The following is a 22489-nucleotide window of genomic DNA, read 5'->3' as shown; positions in this document are numbered from 1 at the left end:
AATATTGCACGCTTCCCTCAATATAATTATATTACAAGTATTTGTAATTAAATTTGTAAAATTCACACATGGACAATAACATGAAATTACGACAAGATGACAAAGCGCCTGAATAAAAGTTAACTGAGATCGAAGGATCATGAAAGAAAATTGTGCCGATACCCGGGTCAAGTGTACACATGATGCTTGAATATCACCCAAATGAATTAACACCAAACAATTGAATTTTCCATATATCTAATTTTAATCAATTCAGTAATACATTCAACAACACTTTTTAATGGAATACTATCTTTAAGAAAATACGAGACTATTTTGTTCTTCAATATTTTGTTCTCACAAATAATTGGCATAACTAGTATTACATCATGTAATCATGTCTCCCAATGTTAAGATTTATTATCAAAGCTAGCATTAAAACTACCAGAGTCTTTTAAACTTAATCATATATTTATTTATAAGAACTTCTTTGATTTTCCAATGCAAGGGTATATTACTTTTACTAAAAACAAAATGCATTCATTAATAGTAGACATAACAAAATGCAATATTTTGTTTATTACTTCATATTTTTCTTTTCCTTATAAATTGTGCTATTCAGTAGAATAACTTTTTCAGCAGTGTAATTACAACTGTAAATCACTGTTTTGGTAAATCACCATTTTTAATGTAACGTGTGATCTGAATTAACTTTTTTACTTTTTGTAAATTTACTTTGTTTCAGTCTCACTGCGGATATTTTCGGCATTTGTTATCAACAGGCCTGAGAAAGTAAATGATGATGCACATCTCTTTTTTTCCTTCAAGTTAGTCATATTAATCCAGTAGTGTCTAGATTAGAGACAAGTGACTAAATCATGAGAATAGGTATGTAACTTCAAATAAAGAAGAAGATATTGTTCTGTGATAAAGATTATTTTGTGTTAAGTCTAATTTCAGATAAATATCTACCAAAGATTATTGCTGCAACACGGTAAAAGAAAAAACAAACACACAATCAAACATCTGATCTAAAATATGTTCATACTGGCACTGAACAAAAAAAAAAAAAAAAACAAAAAAAACTATTGCACACAACTATACATGACGACTAATTATTTCAGAACCTTCAAACTAGGTTTCATGTCACAACAAAAACAAAACATTCTAGTACTTAACTTTCTCAGCAAAAATCTGGCAATATTTCACACTAACAGAGTAATGTAATAAAATGTAGCATCTATTTGATTAATAACATAAGTGAAGATTTCTGGATTGCATTTTTGCATAAAAATCTACATTGTTCAATAACAATAATTTTCTACTAAAAAGTAGGGAAAATTCAATGTTGAGGCTTCATAGCCTCATTCGGGGGGAGATATGTTTACTATAAATATATAAACATCCTTTTGTGTAATAGCTGTTTTAAACCCTTTTTCTTTAGAATGCAAATGAACACTTCTAGTTTCAATTTATATGTACATGAAATTTACAATCACGAAGCACACTTCAAAAGGTATATATTACACAAACATTTGTATTTTAAAAATTGAGCTGAATAATTTGGACGGTAAAATCAAATACTTGTGTGCAATATATATGTATATTACAAGTATGTTATCGCTTCATGTGACAGAAAATATCTCTAGGAAGGAATTTGAATATGATTAGACATTTTAAAGATCCAAAGTGGATTGAGATTTTGAATAAACATACCGGTAGTAACATGTTTAATATGACAGAAAATGCAGGGAATTAATTTGTAAGTTTTCAAGAGACCTTTGAGAATACCCATTAGCAAGAATTCACATTTTAAAATTTAGAATCTTTACCCTAAATGCACCCCCACCAACAGGAAAAAAAAAAGAAAAGAAAATGGAGAAAAAGTAATCTTGTCAAAATGTGTGGTGGGCTCACAATTTAAAATTTGTAATCTGATTTGATTGAATCTGATTTTGGGAGGGGGGGGGGGGGGGCTATCTAAAAACAAACAAATGTAATCGTATATAAATAACAGCAGATGAAAAACCAATTTTAAAGTATAAGAAAGCTATCATGGTACATGCATACACAGCCTACTCACAACTCTTTACAAATTTGATGATAGACATATTACAGTGGTTGTCAATGTTGAACACACTAATGTGAAGTGTTCTTTTACATAATCACATCTCACTTCTCATTCCTGATTGCTCGTGATAACTACCCGGACTATTAACATATTTCATACAATGTCTGTTAAAAAGGCAAAAAATGTATCATAAAAAACATATAACAAACTAACAATACTAAAAGGTTGTAGATTTGGAATGCTTATCAGTCAAGGTGATACCATTTTGAAAGACATAAATACAACTCATACAAGAAAGGCAATTTCAGTATGTATACACTCTTGAAAATAACACAATTGAAAGCACACTAGAATATCACTTGTTTCTTCTCCAATGTGAGCAAGTTACCTATATAATTCTGATCTTTTAAATAAAAGAATATTGGTCTTCTCTAAGACAATTAAAAGGTACATGTAAATCATGGTGTTGCTTCAGGCCATTTGATGACAGTATCAGGTTCATCAATATAATACATGGCAGTCAGAGACCGTATATAACATGTGGTTTCAGAACACAATGATAACTAAAAAAGTTTCCAAATAGCATAAAAAGCGGATGATCATTTTCAGAAATTCCTTTTTGTTACAGAATGTTGTACTTAACATGTTAAAAATTCCATAGTTGTACAACATGGAATGTTTTAGTTTCCTGTTCTTTTCCTAAAGGGATGGGTCGTAAGCATGCTTTCACCCTCTTACACATCGTCACATGTAGGATTATTCGCATGCAATAAGTAGACAAAATAATTAACATATCTGTTTCTCTACTCCTGTTACTCTGATCAACACCATGATTTACTGTACCTCTCAAATACTGTTAACAAGTACATCAATGCTAATTCCAACCAAGCAAATTAAAGGGCAGAGATATTTTAATTGTACCTGCCCTTCATAATTCAGAACATACAAGGAACACCAACACAATTTGTCTTTTGAAATAAGCTGGATTCATTTCCTACTGAAAAGGGCCACTCAAGATTCCATTGTTTCCTTCCGTATTTTCTCAACACTGGTCATGCGGACAAAGACGGTGCAATGCATCATGGGCTTCATGAACTCCGTTGTCCCTGGCGAATTCCAGAAGAGTTCTTGCTTCCCTGTCGAAAAGACAAATTAAGGTTCATTGATTGAGACACTCATGGTAAACATAATGTCTGAAATTACAAAACAAATCCAGATATGGTGGTATCTTAGCTTTAAAAAATGTTCTCAATGTTTTATAAATCTTTATTTGAATTGATTGCAAAATGACTAAATTATGAATATACCAGCAATTTTGACTAAAAACTTTGTTGCCCAGTTAGTTTAGATAGATTTCATGACATCATTTTGCCAATGTATTTGGAATCCCACTTTCAAGATGACTGATATTTTGGGGAAAATAAAATATGTAGTACCAGTTGGGAAGTCATTTGCAAAAATCATACTCTATCTGCTATATAATAATTCACTCTTAGTGAAACTATTTGGAATCAAAAGAAAATGTTTCCTTCACCCTTGCAAAGCAAAGAATAATGTAGTACAGTACTTTGTAAATATCTTTGTGATGTCGAACTTACTCTTTGTCCTTGACATCTGTATTGTAACCATGGAGATGACCTATGGCCAGGTTATGAGATGCATGGGGATGACCCTTGTCAGCTGCAACCCTGACAAATATGAAACATGACTTAAAATGTCAAATGATCAATAAATCATATTAAAGTGTCGACTGAAACATTTACAAACATCAGATGAGAAATAATTGTTTATGAAGTTGTGTATTTTCAGTCAATATTTGAATTTGAGATAAACATTTCCAAGTCATGTATATAAAACTATATACACGCTAATACAGGAATTGAAGTCAATTTGTTGTTTTATTTATGAGAATGTCATAAAATTCTAATAACCTACAACAACATAAAAGAATAAAAGCTGTTTCTATCCATACACAATATTAATTTCCATAGATCTATGCATGCCATGTACAATAGTTGTCTACAATAACATACACTTGTACATACATGTATAGCTATCAAACAAGCATTAGACAATTTGTTAACAACCATTAGACAATTTGTTACCTGACCAGTAAGCTACTTTCGTCAATTGCACTCAGACCAACATTTTAGTTGTAAAATCAATTTTAAATTCATTTCTATTGCTAATTAGCTTTGTACAATTGCGATATATTTGTAGATATGTTTCTATTTTGTGTGTTCTCTGTTTTCTATATTTTATATAATCAGTGTCTTTTGTGTTTTTTATGGATTTGAATTGAAATAAAACTTGGAACTTGAATAAAGATTTTGAGCCGAAAATGTGCTATATGTGCTTTAAAATATGTTTGAAAAAAGATGGATGTAACGTGAGAGCAGAGATGTAATAATACCTGAACCATTGCATAGCCTTGTCCTCATCCTGCTTGGTTCCTTCACCCCAGAGTAACCTTTGACCCACCATGTGTGCGGCATGAGCTTGGCCCATGTGGGCGTAGGCGTGCGTGACATGAAACTGCAGGTTGTCCATGTAGTAGTAGGAGTAGTAGATGAAGCATGCTACAAGTACTACAGCCAGGATCTAGAAAGTGAGATATGATGGAAAGTTGGAAAGGGTCTTTTTTCCGGATTTTCTTTCGCCGAAATTGAGCTCTGTGTTGAAATTCTTGCAGCCAAATTTTAAACTGTTACTGTCGACATATGACATTATTTTCCTTCATGTGCAGTAACAGTTTAAAATATGGCTGCGCGGCTGCAAAAAAGACCCTTAACTGCATCATACAGTCAATCTATTAAGTGGAACCGATGTATACTTAGCCTACAACAAGCATAGTACATGTAGTCTTAGACCGAAAGCTTCAGTCTCTCTAATCGTCGGTTGTTCCACTGAGACTACGTCTGGCTCCACTAGACCTCCGATTATAGAGACTGAAGTCTGGGGACCTCTTTCTGTGAGGCACTGTACGGAACAAATGGTTCGGTTCGACCGGACCGCGATGAATGAGATATGCAACGAGATTTTCACTCTTTACATCCTCATACATGCTGCAATATGACAATAATTTAGAGTCTAATTAAAAATAACATATATATAGCTTATTTGACTTACGATAGCTTGCTCATTTAGATCCTAAATTAATGATTAATCCGAGAAAGTCTCGTCGTCAACATTATCCGTCTTGGTTTTAGTTGATGAATATTCATTTTTTCTTTTCGAACGTCCAATAGCTACCGTAGCTACGTACGAGTCGGCCCAGCTTGACCAACGAACTCCCACGAAACGAGTGCTCTGATTGGCCATTTGGCTATGTTTTGGTAGGTGGACCCGGAAATATATCGGCCGCCGGGTAATATTTCGAATGCATGAACGTACCGTTTCACAGTTCGGAAATACAAATTGGATAATTCATATAAGTAAGTCCGTAAATTATACATTTAATATTAAGTTATCAAATTTTGATAACTGTAATTAGGACAAATGACATACCGACCTAATTTACATCTGATTTAGAAATCAGAAAATTAGATCTAAATAAAGAAAATCGGGGAGAAAATGTTTTGACACAAAAAGCTGCCATTGTTGGCTATAGCTACCCCCACGGTACGAGATCTCTGGGTTGCCATCTGTATTGGGGAATGACAACAAATGTCAGTTTTATTAAAGAAATGACCCAAATCAGATGGTTATTGCTGTCTAATGTAGTCTAGGCATAATTTTCAAATATAAATGCATCGGTTATGAATCTGCTAAAATTGAGTATTTTGGGCAAAGTTTAGTGGCCAAATATGGCACAACGTTTGCACCATGAGACCCTTTGGTCGGCTTCTGTCTCTAAAGAGAGGAGCCGACCCAACCCACTTAAGAGGCTAACGAACGAAAGAAACATAAATTTTCAGTCTACTCTCTGCCTCTGGTCAGAGTCAGACTGTCCATTGTCATGATACATGTAATGATTATATTTATAAAGTTAACAAACAGATGAATGTGCAGAAACATTGCATTTTATTTAACACCATTCTCAACTTAATACATTGCGCATGAAACTGGTATTGGGAGATATTGTATGATTGTACAACATTGCAGTTGATGAAAGTGCAAGCTCACCTCCATTATTGTGGTGAGCCAACTGTCTGGTTTTTTCCGACGAGCGAGATAAACCTTCCCTGCATACGGCAATGAAGGGTCTTCCTCGGGTCCCGACTCATCCGTAAAAGCATATTTTTCTTCTTCTTCCTTATAATTATCCTTTCGACCGTCATCATCATACTTGTCGGCCACGAAAACGTTCCTCGCCCGGAGACCGTCTTCAAATACCTGCGAAAATTCTGCCATATTGTTTACGAAGCGCTTGGCAATCAATATTTGTGTTAGTCTTTATTACAGCCGTTTGTAAAAGAAAACCAGGAGCGAAGTCGAGTCTGAATGTTTAGAGAAGCCGAGGCAAAAGTGGTCTTAAAAAGGAACTATTGAACAAACTCAACTTTGGTAAGTATTTCAATAACTAATCAAGCAATAATGCAAGCTTACCCTTACGGTAAACGTTAGAATTACCTCATTTTAAACCAGTGCTGCAAGTCCAAGTGATAAGTGTGCCCCACATACTAAAATGGGTGTTAGTGTTATTGTCTTTTATTCAATTAAGTTTTTGATCCAAATAGGCTAATCTTTTAGCATATCTTTTCTCAACCCAAGCAAGAGAAAAATTTGTGTATGAAATGTGAAATAAAAACTATAGATTTTTAGGCTACTTATGATGTTTAGGAAGAAGGAGTAATAATCAAGAAGAAGAAAAGAAAGAAAGAAAGGGGGGGGGGGGGAAAGATTAGAACTAGACCTCTAGAACAGTAGATCTAGAAGAAAGAAAGAAATTAAAAGAAAGGAACTGAGATTGAGAAAGTATGTTGGATGAACCTAATGTACATTCGTAGCATTATTAATGGGTATGTTTTTTCTTGAATTTTTCAACTAGTTGCCTTGAGTTGTAGTTGGTATGTCATGACCAAAATTGACACAGCTACACATGGATGGTTCTGTGAGTGAGTTACATTAACTTTGTTGTATGAACATTGTAGCTACAGTATAGTCCTGATCAAGTATATTAATACTTGCATTTAATTTCTCTTTTCAGAAAATGGCAAGCGCAAATCTCAAAGCATTTGTTTCGGAGAAGGAACTGACGGAGGAGCGAGAACGTAGGCAAGAAGAATGGGATAAAGTTCGTACTGCAGACCAACCAGAAGGTTTGGATCAATTGCTTCTTATTTCTGTTTTCTCCAGACAACTAAAGCTCTTTTCTCATCAGCTTACTAACTTCTGGATTTACATGTATACTCAGCATTATAGAAAAGATTTTGGATGTGTGAATTTGTGTATTTTTCAATAAAGACCTTTTTTCTAATGAACTAAATGTTATTTTTCTTGTATGATCTGTAAACAAAAGTCTTGATGCATTAATATCAATGCAATGTTAAAAGGAAGAAGAAGGAGAGAAAAAAGGAAGTGGTCAATATTGCATCTGGGAAAGTATAAAACTGGTTGTCAAAGTAATAACCTATTTTTATTTTTAAAAAGAAGTTATTTGTCTCGGATAATCTGTAACAAAAACAAATCTGTAGGCATTGCTAACAACGCAATGTTAAAAAGAAGAAGAAGGAAAAAAAAAAAATGAAAATGGTCAATATTGCATCTGGGAAAGTACAATAAGTTGTCAGAGTAATAACCTACTTTTGTAAAATTGGTATGGTTATAACATGCTTTATCCAGCTTAGCATTTTTCTGACTAGCATAAAGTTTATGACTGCATTTACATAGATCATCATTTTATTTTTATATCTTTGATGCAACATTTTTCTCTTGAATCCTTTCACAGAGTGTCCTGAAGAGGAGTATGACCCTCGATCTCTTTTTGAAAAGCTGCAAGATCAGAAGGAGAAGAAGCAGTCAGATTTTGAAGAACAGTTCAAATTTAGTGAGTATTTCTTTTTACGTGTACATAAGAATTTGTGCAATTACTACTACAGTGTATTATTATTGTTTAATCTTTTGTCGGTACTTTGTGTATTGTCCAAATTGAATGTATCATTTAAAGGTACTTTGTCCTGTTTGCAGGCCGAAAAAATATTAGGACACTGCTAACGTTTAAATTTCACCGATAGGACATACGTGACATATTCATAATTCCTGCAAAGTTCTACAGAATTTGATGTTGGCTGCAAATGGGACATATTATCTTTAATATGATTTTACAACTTCAGTAAGAAAAAAAACCATAATTTTAGAGGAGGATGTTTGTTTAAGTGTGTTTCAGATTAGGTTTTAATTTTAAATTTTGTATGAAAAGGAATGATCCATATCTTTTCCACCATAGATAGTCTACCAAATCAGCGAATGGTGTTATATTTATAAGCATAATACATATACATAATACATATATTCCCCCTTAAAGTTTCATAAATGCATGGAGGATGAGAAGGAAAATATCAGAATGCATGGCAAAAATTCGTTTAGTAAATAATAGTTCACCATCCGTCTCTCCCCTTCCTCCTCCCTCCACTTCCCTCTCTCTCTACTTCCCTCTCTCTCTTTCAGAAAACATGATAAGAGGAGTTGACGATGGGGAATCCAAGTTCTTGAATGATGTTGCAGAGAGACAGATGAAGATTCAAGCTCAGAGAATGACAGAAGAGAAACAAATAATCAATGAATACAAGATATCCTTTACTGTGATGGTTTCATATTCTTCATTGTGACTTTCCCTCTCACATTATTATCTTGCTTTTCATCAGTTTTACCAATATATTTATTCAATCTTTTCAAAAGACAAAGCATTGAAGTTGAATAATCATTTTGTTTGCACTATTACTCCACTCAAATTACAGACGGGAAATGTTATACAGAATGAAAATTTGGGATGCGATGTGATAGGATTCAGTACAATTGGTGGATTCATAGTAAATTGCAAAATATCTTGTATAAGTTTATTTATGCTTTGCACTTCTAACAAAAATATTTTGTAGGGTTTATTGTATTGTGATGTGATTAAAGAATTATCTTTCATTTCTGTTTTTGTTAACCTATTTAGAGAAATAACAGTCGCATGAGTCTGGATTTCCCCATTTTTTTCAATGCCTTAGTCTCCTTTATTTATTAATTTAAAAAAATACATTTCTTCTCCCCAAAGCAATAAAGTTGTGATTCCTGCAGGCTCTTCCAATATGAACATCTCCCTCATTTTCCATCTTTCTTGCCTTCTGAAGATATGGAGAAAAAAAGAAGATGCTTTTGACCTTGACTTAAACAAAATACGAATCAGTTGTGAACAATACAGTACCTGTTGCAAGCCAGAGCACCAAAGTGCCGTCTCAGCCAGCTGAGAAGAAAGTAGCGACTGGAAGCAAGAGAAGTCAAGCAGCTCTCCTGGCTGGTGCAGTCAAGAGAAAGAGGTAACAGTTCATCGGCCGGCTGGCAGAAGGGCGTTAGCACGCGAGCGAGTCGAAAACTACTATTCGAATCATTCGCATTTAAAGATTTGTTTTATATTTAAACTGCTTTCCGTCCCAAAAATTGGTTTAAAACTTAAAAGACTAATAGAAATGTTATAGTGGAACACGGCCACAATTTTTTTGTGGAAATAAGTCAGTTTTATAAAAGTTTGAGGCGATTTAGTTTCATTTTTTATCTGAAATTCGAGCTAACGCCCTTCTGCCACCCAGGCGACGAGTTCTTCTAGTTGTCACACTTACATTCAATCCAGGGTATCCGGGCTAACTCAGACCCGGGGACAACTTGGCCCCGCTGCAAAAAACAGTCATTTTTTGTCATTTTACCCTGACCCTAACCTTAATTCTAACCCTAAACCTGCAAAAATTGATAGTTTTACTGCGGGCCGAGTTTTCCCCGATTCTGAGTTAGCCCGACTCCAATACAGGCTATTACGTTACTCTTGCTGTAACCCTGCGGCCATAATACAGCACTCAAGCACCCAAGGAATTACTTCCCACTGGGAATTCATTTATATCATCTTGGTCATGAAAAGCAAATGTAAACTAACTTCATGCCAAAGATGTTAGTGCCTTGGCAGGAATTGATAGTTTTGATCCTTCTTGCATCCTCATGATCCTTAATCTGGTGAATTGATCAACAGTTGTAAGATGTTATGGATTTGAATTGTTTATTTATGTTTCATTTTCGTTACCCCTAGGAATAAATCAAGAGTAGAGACCTCAGGGTCAGGGACACAGTGATTTAGTTCGTTCTTCCCCTCCTCAGCACAAATGATACCAAACCATTGATAATTATATCAATTTTTTACCTGAAGATGTAAATTGTGTTTAGATCTCAAGGATCTTCATGGCTTGCTCTTACACTAAATGTTTTTATTAATTTCATCATCATCATCATTTATTAAAGTCATAAATTTCCCTTATGGCAGATTAGCCTTGTGCTAAATGATCAAATAAAGTCTTCTACTACTACCTTTACTACTTATCTTATCTTTTTCTGAAATGTTTAGTCTTCCTTTCCCTCTTATGCCATCCACTTTCAGATCCTGTGCTCTTTTATACAAATTCATCATCTTCCCTTCACACCACATGACCTATCCATCTCAATCCACTTTTCTCCACCAGTATCACAGTGAAAAAGTTTGCTTTTCCCCAACTAGGAATTTGGAATTTGAAATTAGACCATAGTAGAAAATGGTAAAATGTCAAATGGTGAACCAAAAAGTGTAATCACAAATTCGTATCCTTTTTGCAGGCCCAGTTCTACAGCTGATTCTAAATCCACTGAAAATCTTCCATCTGCAAGCCCACAGAACCCTGGATCTTCAAAAGCAACAAGAACCTCCTCTGACAATGGTTCTCATGATCAAGACGAGCATTCTTCAAACGAGAGCAGCGGTGAAGCCGTAGAAGGCCAGGGAGTGCAATGTATTGCAGTTCTTCCAGGAATTGGGTCGTATTCAAACAGCAGTGAGGATTCCGACTCGGACACCAGTGATTCGGAAGGCGTAGAGCTCATAAAGACCGTGTTCCACAAAACTGGACCCAGACATAAGTGTGACTCAAAGTGATCATGTGTTAGAACATCAGACTGATTCGTAATTCATAACACTTTGAGGATGAGGCATGTTTTACCATCATTGATGCTGACAAAGTTCATACAGTGAACAAAAAAAACTAAACTGAAGCAGAGTAATTCATCACTGGCATAGCTGCAAAAGAAGTCTGGAAAACTGGAAAGGAGCTCTGGTAAAAAACATTGAAATACATGAATCTCTCATTTTCAAAAACTTCATGTAATTAAAAAAAATGAGCTCTTATGTACAACAACAAAATACAAGCAAAATTAAATTTCATTCTTGAAATGGCATGTCCGAGTGTTGTTAGAATATTGGAGCCGCTTTGTCGAAGTAGCATTTGACAGGAATTTGAATATATTTGGCACAAATTTGTAATCAACTATCTCAAGTTTAAATTGGTTTTAAATAAGCAATGGAATCTCTTTCGACCACTATTATGTAAGTTATGGCACCATGTATCAAGATTGCAGGATAACAAACCAAATCGTGAAGTAAGGGGAACTACCAAAAATGTTAAAATGAAGTACCAGTACTGATCAAAATTGACTTCTTTGAATTTATGTGATAAATTGTTGCCCCACGCATATGTGAAAAATAACCAGTCTAGGATGGTCGATATTGCACTCTCGCAAACAATGCCTCCTGTTCATTCAAGCGTGAACACATACCACACAAAAAAGATACCAAACGATTCGGGATATAACACTCTTTGAAAACATGTATGATAACCTTTCGTTGATAGCTAACTTTAGAAATAAATGAAAATATTTTGAGTGTAAACTTTTTTTTAAAACACACGGTAGGTCAATCTAATATTTGATTGACTGGGGTTTGGCTAATCAGTCTTGGTCTTTGTAGAGATGATGCAAATCTGACAATTTGAAATGTGAACAAAGTCTAGTATTGGGTCTCTCTCTTGCTACTTACAATAACATATTTCAGATGTGTAAGGGATGCCTACAAAATGTCATTGTATGAATTATGCATAAAGCATTGTCATAAGTAAAGAGAAACTAGAATTAGACTAATTCCTTAAATGAATTAAAGTAATTCCTTAGACTAAGCATTTAAAGCATTGTCATAAGTAAAGAGAAGCTATAATTAAAGTTATTCCTTAGACAACTCTGCTTAACATTACATGTAAAGCATTTTCTTTTCATTTCTTCCAAGTACATGTTTAAATTTGTTTTTATAATACAAAACATTTTACTTACTATTGTGCAGTGAACTATTTCATCTTGCAGTGGATTTCTCTTCTGCATGTACTTTACAATACAGTTTGTCTGTAGTCATTGAATTTCTCTTAATTATAAAAATGATTGAGTATTTCTTTTTACTGCATGTCTATACTCGCTAATAGTGAATGAATTGGTCATCTTGATTGTTGATATGCTATGCCAATGAAATAAAACAACCTCTTTTTTTAAAAACATGGAATGTATATAGCAGGTCTGTTTAAATTAAGGACTTAAAGTTGGAATTACTTTGTCATCATAGGAATGTACATGTATATTAACTATTATGTATTAGTTCACATGACTTTTAGTCTTGAAACAGCAGTTTCTACTCTTTATACTGATCCAAGTGGTTCCAATTATTCAAATATTGGATTCTGATATTCAACTGAGAAAAAAAGTACTTCCAACAATTTTCTGTAAAAAAAAAAAGAAGAAAGAAAATACTTCGATGATTTTCCAACATTTATTTTTTCTAGAGTTGTGGTATTGTGAAATGCATATAAGACAGGTGTTTTATTTTAGAATGAACTCTTCAGAACACTATCAATGCTATTGTATATTGAACATAAGTTTAATTACTTAACATTTGTTTTTCAAGGAAAAGCTGCATTAGAAATGCAAAAAGTATACATCAATTTTTGAATTAATTTGATTTTTTTTTTATAAATCTGAGCTGTAAGGTAAAAATCAATAGTTACCATTTGTGTTTAATATTCAGGAAAGTTTATAAGAAATAAAAACAATCATATTCTTAGACTTAAGTATCATTACTTGTTCTGTTCTTGAAAACCTTCCCTTTTCAAGCTTAAAATCTTCATCACGGATTAATCTCAGTGCAAACACCAAATGTGTTACTAATATAATGAAACAAATATGTTGTTATTATGTACAGTTCATGAGGAATTCATAGGGCTATCAAACTGGAAACAATGGTCGGTAGGATGCGGAAATTAATGTGGTTGGATGAGCAAGTGTGCGCTTGTAAAATGGCGACTGGAGGGAATGCTCCCCATGGAGTGAAGGATGTGCATACATTGTATGCGGGTAAGCCTGAATCCGATGACCGGGGTAATGATGTATCTGTAAAGTGCTTAGACACATCGTTGTATCCAGGGCTCAAATTAATTTTTTGTCCACGGGGGCTCTTCAAAAAAAAAGAAGAGCCCCCGTGATCCTTCTCAAGGGGGCTCTTTTAGTACTGAAGGGAGCTCTTTTTTAATACAAATTTCTGTTGAATTGTAATGGTACCCATGATACTCCTAAATTCTTTGCTATATCATCATTATCATTTATTAAGTCGGCATTTTCCCTCTTTACAACTTTACAAGTTACATAGAGTTTTCATCCAGGGATGACATTCTTTCCATTTCATCCCGTTCTGCACATTCCTTTTCATTCGAAAGAGAAATCCTATACGCTAATCTAACTTCCATAGTTCAATTTCATTGGTTTTAGGGTTTGAAATAGTGTGTGAAAGTTATAACAGAAAAGATATTCTTTATTTTATAATTCCACGGGGGCGATTTTTAATTTTGGAATCGCCCTCGTGAGCAATCTGACGGAGGCGATTGTGTGGCTTACGGGGACGAGACGCCCGTCGCCCCCGTGTATTTCGAGTTTGTTGTATCTATATATTATTATTATTATTATGTTTAACAAACTAAACAATTAGCTTTATGTGCTAAACTTGACTTTTGACTGAGTTGAAATGAAATCGAGTAGAACTTTATTTACAAATGTCGGGAAAGCGAGGAAATCTAAGTGATGTAGAGGTATAATATATGTAGTCTTTCTTTAAAAATTACAAAGATTCGATAGAAAGATAGAGAGAGGAATATAGAGAAAAGAACACAGTGAGAAGGCGAGAGAGAGAGAGAGAGAGAGAGAGAGAGAGAGAGAGAGAGAGAGAGAGAGAATGTGGGGGAAGGGGGTGTGGTAGGGTGGGGGCAGGCGCGGTTTATATCGCAATGAAATTTATACCACAAGACAGTGTTCTAACCGTTGTCCACTTCACTTCTCGCAAAATGTACCAATCAGGATTATCCCTGGATATCGTTTTGTTCACCAACCACAGATGGGCTGCCGTGGTGGTGGAACTGGTCTCGCTTATACAGAGACAATCAATGTCAATCAAGTTGCCGCGGGTGAAAAGGACTCATTTGAATTCGCAGAATATTCTATCTCATGCAACTCATTTCGCTTGCAACTAATTAATATCTATAGACCGCCCTATTCCGAATCACATCCAGTGACGGTTACATCTTATGTATCAGAATTGAATGACTACATTCAATGTCATTTGTTGTCAAACACTCTTTTATTAATCATATGAGATTTCAATGTTCATGTGGATACAGTTCTTTATTATTCCAGTCACACATTCCAGTCACGTGTTTTCTAAACTCTTGTTAAGCCTCCATTGCCTTTTAAACTGATATAATTTCGAAAGCTGTCTGCTATTGATGTGAATAGATTGAAGTTGGACAATCGCTGAAAGTGTGTATGCACACATCTAGTATCTTCACTGAACTAGCTTTGTTGTATGATTATACACTTAGAGAAACATGCTCATGTTGTTACTAAACAGGTAGTTCTATGACTCCAAGTACCGTGGTATACTGACTGTGTCAGGCAGGCGAGTACGCAGGGAGGGCCCCCCAATTTGTTTGGGGTGTGTTTTGGAGGAAACCTCCTCTCAATGTTTGTTTTTTTTTAATTAAAAAAAACAAAAACAAAAAACAAAAAACAAAAACAAATTGTGCTAATGGTTGACCCAAAACAGATGACCTAACCCCCCTAACGGAACGAAATATCGATCGGCCAAATTTTCGAAAAAAAAATGTGCTCTGTATTTGTTTTTGTATGTGTTTGCACTTCAGAGCCTGGAGATGGCCTCACAAGCCGAAAGCTCGTGATAAAATTGTAAAGTACAGCTACGTCTCACGTTCCTAGACCATTTTCTTCACGCCTATATATATATATATATATAGAGAGAGAGAGAGAGAGAGAGAGAGAGAGAGGCATGTGCAAAGAGAAATGGATAGATAGATAGATAGATAGAGACAGAGAGAGACCGGCAAAGACAGATACAGAGAGTAGATGGATAGATAGATAGAGACAGAGAGAGAGAGAGAGAGACAGGCAGAGACATATACAGAGAGTAGATAGATAGTATAGAGAGAGAGAGACAGAGACAGACAGACAGATAGACAGATAGATAGATGGACAGATAGACATGCAGAAAGACATACAAAGGGAGAAAGAGGGGAGGGGGAATATAGACAGATCATTTCGCCAACCGTCTCCGTATAACAAGAACAAAAAATATTTTGGAAGCACTTTTGATAATAAATCTACATTTTAATAAATACCAGCTTGGAAATGAGAATATAATTATGATGCATATATGATCAACCCGATTAAGTATACCTAATAATGATATTCATTGCTTGCTCTGAATTCAAATAGAATATGATAAGTATGAAAATATTAATACTACAATTTTTTAAAACATTATTACAATATCTCACACAAAAAGCAATCTATGAGTGAACCTCATCCGTCTTAAAGTAAAAACCATGTGGCCAATATTATTAATAATCATATTGACTTTTAACCACTGCTTGCTCTTCTCCTATTCACAAATACAACCATGTAAATATAATTGTTGTAGATCTAATGGATGTTAATGACGTTCAAAATGCCCATGACCGAGTGCTAGCACTGGCTCGCTTCAAGTCACATAGTAAGTTAAAGGGATAGTTGAGTTCTGTTGCAGAGGGCGCTACATAACATATTTTTGTGGTGAGATAACATTCAAGTCATCGAACATTGTTACGTTCTGAACTTCGCTTCCGATTTATTCTAAACTCATCAACAACATCATGTCTGGCAGAGGAAAGAGTGGAAAGGCCCGCACCAAGGCAAAGACGCGCTCATCCCGTGCAGGGCTCCAGTTTCCAGTGGGACGTGTTCATCGGTTTCTCCGAAAGGGCAACTATGCAAAGAGGGTCGGCGGTGGAGCTCCTGTCTACATGGCTGCCGTCCTAGAGTACCTCACTGCCGAAATCTTGGAACTCGCAGGCAACGCTGCCCGCGACAACAAGAAATCTAGGATCATCCCACGCCACCTTCAACTCGCTGTGCGTAATGATGAAGAACTCAACAAGCTTTTGGGTGGGGTGACGATCGCTCAAGGTGGTGTTCTGCCCAACATCCAAGCCGTGCTGCTCCCCAAGAAAACTGCTAAATCAAGCTAGAGTTTGCTCCCGGCAAAAATCGGAATATTGGGGAAGCGGTTCGGTTAATTGATGATACATTCTTTCAGTCCTTGTATCAGCCTGTAGGCTTTTTAATTGCCGTAGATTTTGAAAAGGCTTTCGATTGCATTTCCCATAAACTTTTATTTAAAGCTTTGGAACAGTTCGGGTTTGGTAAAGTTTTGTGTTCTTGGGTTAAAACCATCTACACTAATGTTAGCAGTTGCGTGATGAACGGGGGACACTCAACAGGATATTTTGGAATTAATAGAGGGGTAAGACAAGGTGACCCCCTATCTCCATATTTATTTGTAATAGTTATCGAATTACTAGCTCGTTATATTAGGAAAGATGAGAGCATTAAAGGGGTAGGATTCGGGAATAAAGAAATAAAGCAAGTTTTGTATGCCGATGATATTACATTGTTTTTAAAAGATATGGATTCAATTAATAAAGTGAAGAAAGTTTTCAAAAACTTTGAAAAATTAAGTGGGTTGAAGATAAATATGGATAAGACAAATTTTATGTGGTTAGGAGAGGAAAGTGATAGGCCGGGTTTACCTTTTTTTGGACATAGGGTACAACATATAAAGATCCTAGGGGTATATTTCGCACGTCATTCCAAAATAAAAGATGATTTGAACTATAAGGAAATTTTGAGCAAAATCAAAAGACTAATCGGTTGGTGGAAGCAACGAGATTTAACGATGTTTGGCAAAATTAAATTGTTGAAGATATATGTATTTTCAAAACTAAATTATGTTTCGTCTCTTATGACAGTCCCACAAAACATTTTTGAAGAAATCGAAAAGATTTCTTTTAATTTTATTTGGGGAGGGAGAGACAGAATAAAACGGAAAATATTATATCAAGATTATTGCGTTGGGGGACTCAGAGTAACGAATTTTAAGATATTTATCAAGACTCAGAGAATAATGTGGATCAAACGGTTGCTCTATGGAGAAAAGTATTCAGGTTGGAAAGTAACCTTTGACCACTTTTTCAGATCACTGGGGGGTCGAATTATATTTCTTTGTAATTATGATATAAATAAAATGGACTTGAAGGGTATACCATCTTTTTATAAAGACATGTTGAAGGCATGGCAAGAATTAGATAAATGCAGACACTTTGGAGAAAATAAGAATAATCCGATTATATTTAGCAACAAGTGTATTTGTCTCAGCAATAAAACATTTTTTGATGTCGAACTATTTCAGAAAGGTATACTTCAAGCATCAGATATAATTGTCAGAGGTCATTTAAAACCGATCTTACATTTTTTAAATTTGGGTTTTGAAACTAAAAGCTTGCTTAGAATTCAAAAGATCTTTTCAGCAATTAGAAACGATTGGATACAAAGTGATTTTATGGAAATGGACACTGAAAATTTTGAAATAGAATTGATGATATTTGGACGTTTACAGAAACTATGTGATATAAAATCCAGGCGGTTATATGATTACTTCATTGAAGACCTTCAAAAAGAGTATACATTACATGTTACAGATGGCACCTGTCAATTTGATCTTGGAATGACGGAGTTGAAAGAAACATTCACAAGGATGAAATGTGCAATGCTTTGTAATAAACATAGAGAGTTTCAATACAAACAATTACAAGGGGCTGTATATACGAAAAGAGAGCTCTTTAAATTTGGTTTTGAGTCAGACCATTTTTGTTCCTTTTGTAGACTAGAAGTAGAGACATACCAACATTTATTTTTAGATTGTCTTAAAGTTAAAAGATTATGGCAGGAGGTAATTCAAAAGTTACATTTAATCGAAATTGACATTGATGATTGGAAACCCATTTTTATGGGAATATCCGGCAATACTGCGAGAATATTTGTAATAAATTGTATCATATTTTTAGTAAAGTATATCATTTTTATTTCTAGAAAAGAAGGAACTTTGCCATCTGTACAGAAAACAGTACATATGCTTAAAAATTACAGAGACGAGGAATACAAAATAGCCTTCAAAAAGGGGAAACTGGGGATGCACTTACAGAAATGGGAACAAATCGATGCATTTTTACTTTAATGGATGTGGGTATTATTATTATTAGTAGTATTATTAATTCTCTCTCGTGTACAGGTGGACAAACCGGAACAGGTTGCATGCAGTGTGTGTGTCGGCGTGAAGGGGGTATGATGAGATGGGTGGGCTAGGGGGGGGGGGGGGGGGGGGTTAAGAGTTTGTGTGGTGTGAGTTGAGGGAACAGGTTGCATGCAGTGTGTGTTTGTGTTTGTATGTGTGATTATGTGTGTGAAAGGTGGTGAAAGGTGGTGAAAGGTGGTGTGGGTGGGCTAGAGGGGAGGGGGGGGGGGGAGTGTGAGAGTGTTGTGATAGGATGGTAATATGTAATTTTAAACCTTCCTCTACTGTTATTTTGATTATTCACTGTTACATGCAAGACTTTTTTTTTTCCTTTTTTTTTCTCTATGTTCATTGATTGATGTAACTTATGAAATGTCTTGTATCAAAGATCTTGTTTTATATTGCTTATCTTGATAATTTCTTGTTATGTGAATGTCTTGTTATGTGAAATTGTGAGGAAGGAAATAAAATATCATTTAAAAAAAAAAAAAAATAATGAAAAACTGAGTGTCAAATTTGAAAGAACAAAATATTTAAATGACGAAATCATCTTTGTTTGATCAAAATCGGTTCAGAGACGGCTGAAATATAACGATTTCTAATACTTGTAGACCACCACAAACATTAGATATTTTAAACAATTTGAAAAAAAAACGTTGAAAAAACCAAAAATAACGCCTTTTACGTCGTATTTCAACCAATGCCGATGTTAGCTTTTTTGTTGGCATTTTCGTGTTGCTTATATTACCCACAATTAGCCGGCTCATGTATTGTTAATTTTAATTAAATAATTAATTAACGGTCACCGTGTCTGTTTGAAAGTAGAGCTGAATTGGTCAATCGTATTGGCCAAATTTCACACATTTTGGGGTCTAAAATTACCTTCATAGCAATTTTAGGTTCTAAAAGGGCGCTATAAATGTCATAGATAAGAATAAGAGCAATAACCATGCACTTTGAAGGCATTTGCGGTCTGGAAACCAAACTCAAATATCCCTTTAAGGGCGCGTTCATGCTTGATTTTGACGGCCAGAATCAGGCATCTGTTATGCGGTGGTCACATCCCGCCGTACTTGCAAGTGCGTGCTGTCTACGTGCAAAAACGTGGGCAAAATTTGGGTATCGGTACGTGGTGAGTACCGCCTCCGTACGGATTTGGGAGCACGCAGACACACCGTAGCACTTTTAGTGCACGAGGAACTTTCGCTGCGTTCGGGCTACCGATTCACCCCCAGTGTGCGTGACGTGCGTGCCCGGTACTGCCAACGAGCGCACAACGCACTGACTCCGTGCGTTTTTAAATTTGTTTCCCACGATCACTTGCTCTACGGAAGGCGCACTTAGCACGTGCGTGCTGCGCACGTGATAAGCGCGTGGTCCGTGCTTACTCGTCACTTCCCCAGTTCAACTTTCTAAATGAGCACGCAGAACTCACGTGGACCGTACCGAGTAAGCACGTGCTCCGCACTTACAACGCACGTTGTGCGCACTGATTTATGCAGTATACAAAAGCCGAGCCGACGGAAGAGTGCTAACATTTCGTCTCCAAGATGGCGCCGAAGAAGACACAGAATAAGGGTCAGCTGCATCTGCAGCTCAAAAGGCAGCGGATAAGAAGAAAAGAGAGGCCCAACAGAAACGGGCCGCGGAAGATGAGAGGGCCAGAGAGGAAGAGGAGAGGAGGAGCGAAAAGGAGACAGATGGTGACGCCAAAGCGTCTGATCATGAGGAGGGTGCTGCTGGTGGATCGGAGAAGGGGTCACATGAAAAGGGTGTGACAAAGGAAAAGGCCAACTGTTCGTTCTCGGCGAAACAGGAGGAGCGCCTGGTTGAGTTCTTCTCGGTCAATCCGGTCTTCTTCGATAAGTTTCCCAGGTTTTTTCCTTCCCTTGAGGCCCGTTGGCCGACCATCTGGTTGGGTTCGGTCATCTGCACATCCTCCCTCCAGGCCCCAGGGACCACGTTGCCATCCTCATCCTCGTGGTCCAAATTAAGGTCCTGTAGTCCGGGCCGGCGCTTTCGCAGCCAATTGTGAAGGGTGAGGCAGCCCAACACAACGCGAATCACCCTGTCAGGCTCCAACAGCAGGGTGGTGAGTAGGCACCGCCACCAATGAGCCAATATCTCGAAGCCGTTCTCCACAACCCGACGGGCCCGAGAGGTCCGATAGTTTATCACGCTCTCTTTGTGGGTCATGGCACGGCGACTGTATGGCTTCAAGAGCCACTTTCGCAGGGGAAAAGCATCATCGCCTACGATGAAGTAGGGAAAGTTCTGGTCGTCGACTGGAAGTGGATCCGGTGCTGGGAATCCAATGGTGTGGTCCTCCAGTGCCCCCCGGAGGGTGGACTCGTTGAACACGCGTGCGTCTGAGGAAGAGCCGTTTGCCCCCACCTTGCACCACAAGAAGGAATAGTTAGCATCCACGATGGCCAGGAGCACCACAGAACAGAAGCGCTTATAATTGTAATAGAGCGATCCACTTTTATTGGGCTTCTTGATGGCGATATGTTTCCCATCGATCGCCCCATAACAGTGGTGAAAGTTCCATCGCGTTCCAAACTGGCTGGCGACGGCTTTCCACTCGTCCTGTGTGGAGGGCATGTTGAACATCTCCTCCTTATGTTCCTTGTAGATGGCGGTGCAGACCTCCGGCACAAACGTGGATATGCTGTTGTGTGCCACCCGGAAGTCGTAAATTTTAAAGCAAATACAAACCAAAACCAAGAATTTGTTATGGCAGAAATGAAGACACACACCTTGGGCACTTGGTGATTCGAGGGGTCACTCGGAGCAGGAGCTCGGCGAAGAGATTGGGGTCCATTCGGATGTATCCGACATAGTCCCCCCGCGATTCACGCTCTAGTTCTTGGAACAACGTTTCGTACTGCCCGAAAAGCCTCCTCCTCTCGATCCATGGGCGAACCACCATCTCCTGCGTCGGCATCTCTGTTGCCTCTCTCTCTCCCGTATCAAGGCAAGTAATACCACGTCGTGCTCATGCGCTGCCACTTGAGGGTGTTCTTGCAGCATCAGAACCCGGAGTCTCTGCGGTGGAATGGGTGGCATCATGAGGAGGCAGCAGCAGCTGGGACTTCTAGAGAAAATGGGAATGTCGTCCTATATACTTCGACATACCCCGACTCACCAAGTTCTTCGGACGTGCACGCACTTACAACGTGCGAGTGAGTAAGGACACCGTACGTGAGCAGCACGTGTAAGTACGGCCTCCGTAAGATAACGTGGCAACCGCACGGAGACCGTACGTTGTAAGCACGTAGTAAGCACGTTGTAAGCACGTACAACGCACTTACCACGTGCGCAACGTACGATGCACGCAACCGCTCTAGGCCAGGCGTGGCGTGCGGGCCACGTACTTACACCGTGCGTGTGACGTGCTTTGCCGGTACTCCCTCCCTGCCTTTGCCACTCCCTCCCTACGTTTTCAGAAAACGTGGCGGCCGTGGCCTCCCCAAAAACCGTACGGACTAAAAACACGCACGGTGGGATGTGACCAACGCTTAAACGCGTTTAGTTTAAAACACGATTGCGTTCATGCTCACTTTTGTAGAATCACCGAAAAACGGCGATCACGATCGCCGATCGTAAACTCAAAAAAAGATGCGTTTACAATTTGTAAACGCGTTTAAATGGGGTCAACGCACTGACCTCTAGTGGGTCTACGTAGCATGCGCACACAGGTTTGCGAATCCAGCTGAAGGCCACCCAAGGAGAAT

The 22489-nt window shown here is 37.2% G+C and overlaps 3 protein-coding genes across 3 annotated transcripts; 2 read left to right on the top strand and 1 right to left on the bottom strand.

Moving 5' to 3' along the window:
* Positions 1–225: 225 nt before the first annotated feature.
* Positions 226–6432, bottom strand: LOC100888314. The gene is made up of 4 exons (XM_003728305.3): positions 6176–6432; positions 4464–4651; positions 3649–3738; positions 226–3186 (listed from the first exon to the last, which is right to left on the bottom strand). Exons 1-4 carry the CDS (start codon positions 6401–6403, stop codon positions 3093–3095), a joined length of 600 nt encoding a protein of 199 aa, XP_003728353.1. The 5' UTR covers positions 6404–6432; the 3' UTR covers positions 226–3092.
* LOC753968 (PSME3-interacting protein) lies at positions 6425–13147 on the top strand. The gene is made up of 6 exons (XM_001178625.4): positions 6425–6556; positions 7200–7311; positions 7941–8039; positions 8660–8781; positions 9377–9513; positions 10829–13147. The coding sequence occupies exons 2-6, from the start codon at positions 7203–7205 to the stop codon at positions 11142–11144; spliced, it is 783 nt and encodes a 260-aa protein (XP_001178625.2). The 5' UTR covers positions 6425–6556; positions 7200–7202; the 3' UTR covers positions 11145–13147.
* A 3059-nt stretch (positions 13148–16206) lies between these two features.
* On the top strand, positions 16207–16671 carry LOC753951 (histone H2A, embryonic). The gene has a single exon (XM_001178526.4). The coding sequence runs from the start codon at positions 16276–16278 to the stop codon at positions 16648–16650; it is 375 nt and encodes a 124-aa protein (XP_001178526.1). The 5' UTR covers positions 16207–16275; the 3' UTR covers positions 16651–16671.
* Positions 16672–22489: the final 5818 nt, after the last annotated feature.

Source organism: Strongylocentrotus purpuratus, unplaced genomic scaffold, assembly GCF_000002235.5.
Source record: "Strongylocentrotus purpuratus isolate Spur 01 unplaced genomic scaffold, Spur_5.0 spur5_scaffold_8, whole genome shotgun sequence".
Classification (NCBI taxonomy): Eukaryota; Metazoa; Echinodermata; class Echinoidea; order Camarodonta; family Strongylocentrotidae; genus Strongylocentrotus; species Strongylocentrotus purpuratus.
This window is presented reverse-complemented; position numbering and strand designations above follow the sequence as displayed.

Bases quoted from the DNA above. Each gene is read 5' to 3' on its own strand.
- LOC100888314 (XM_003728305.3), bottom strand. From the start codon at position 6,403: ATGGCAGAATTTTCGCAGGTATTTGAAGACGGTCTCCGGGCGAGGAAC. The intron at 4,652-6,175 runs GTGAGCTTGCAC...CTCACTTTCTAG, and splicing joins GGCTCACCACAATAATGGAG to ATCCTGGCTGTAGTACTTGT. The intron at 3,739-4,463 runs GTATTATTACAT...CATATTTGTCAG, and splicing joins AAGGCTATGCAATGGTTCAG to GGTTGCAGCTGACAAGGGTC.
- LOC753968 (XM_001178625.4), top strand. From the start codon at position 7,203: ATGGCAAGCGCAAATCTCAAAGCATTTGTTTCGGAGAAGGAACTGACG. The intron at 8,040-8,659 runs GTGAGTATTTCT...TCTCTCTTTCAG, and splicing joins TGAAGAACAGTTCAAATTTA to AAAACATGATAAGAGGAGTT. The intron at 8,782-9,376 runs ATATCCTTTACT...TAAACAAAATAC, and splicing joins AAATAATCAATGAATACAAG to GAATCAGTTGTGAACAATAC.
- LOC753951 (XM_001178526.4), top strand. From the start codon at position 16,276: ATGTCTGGCAGAGGAAAGAGTGGAAAGGCCCGCACCAAGGCAAAGACG.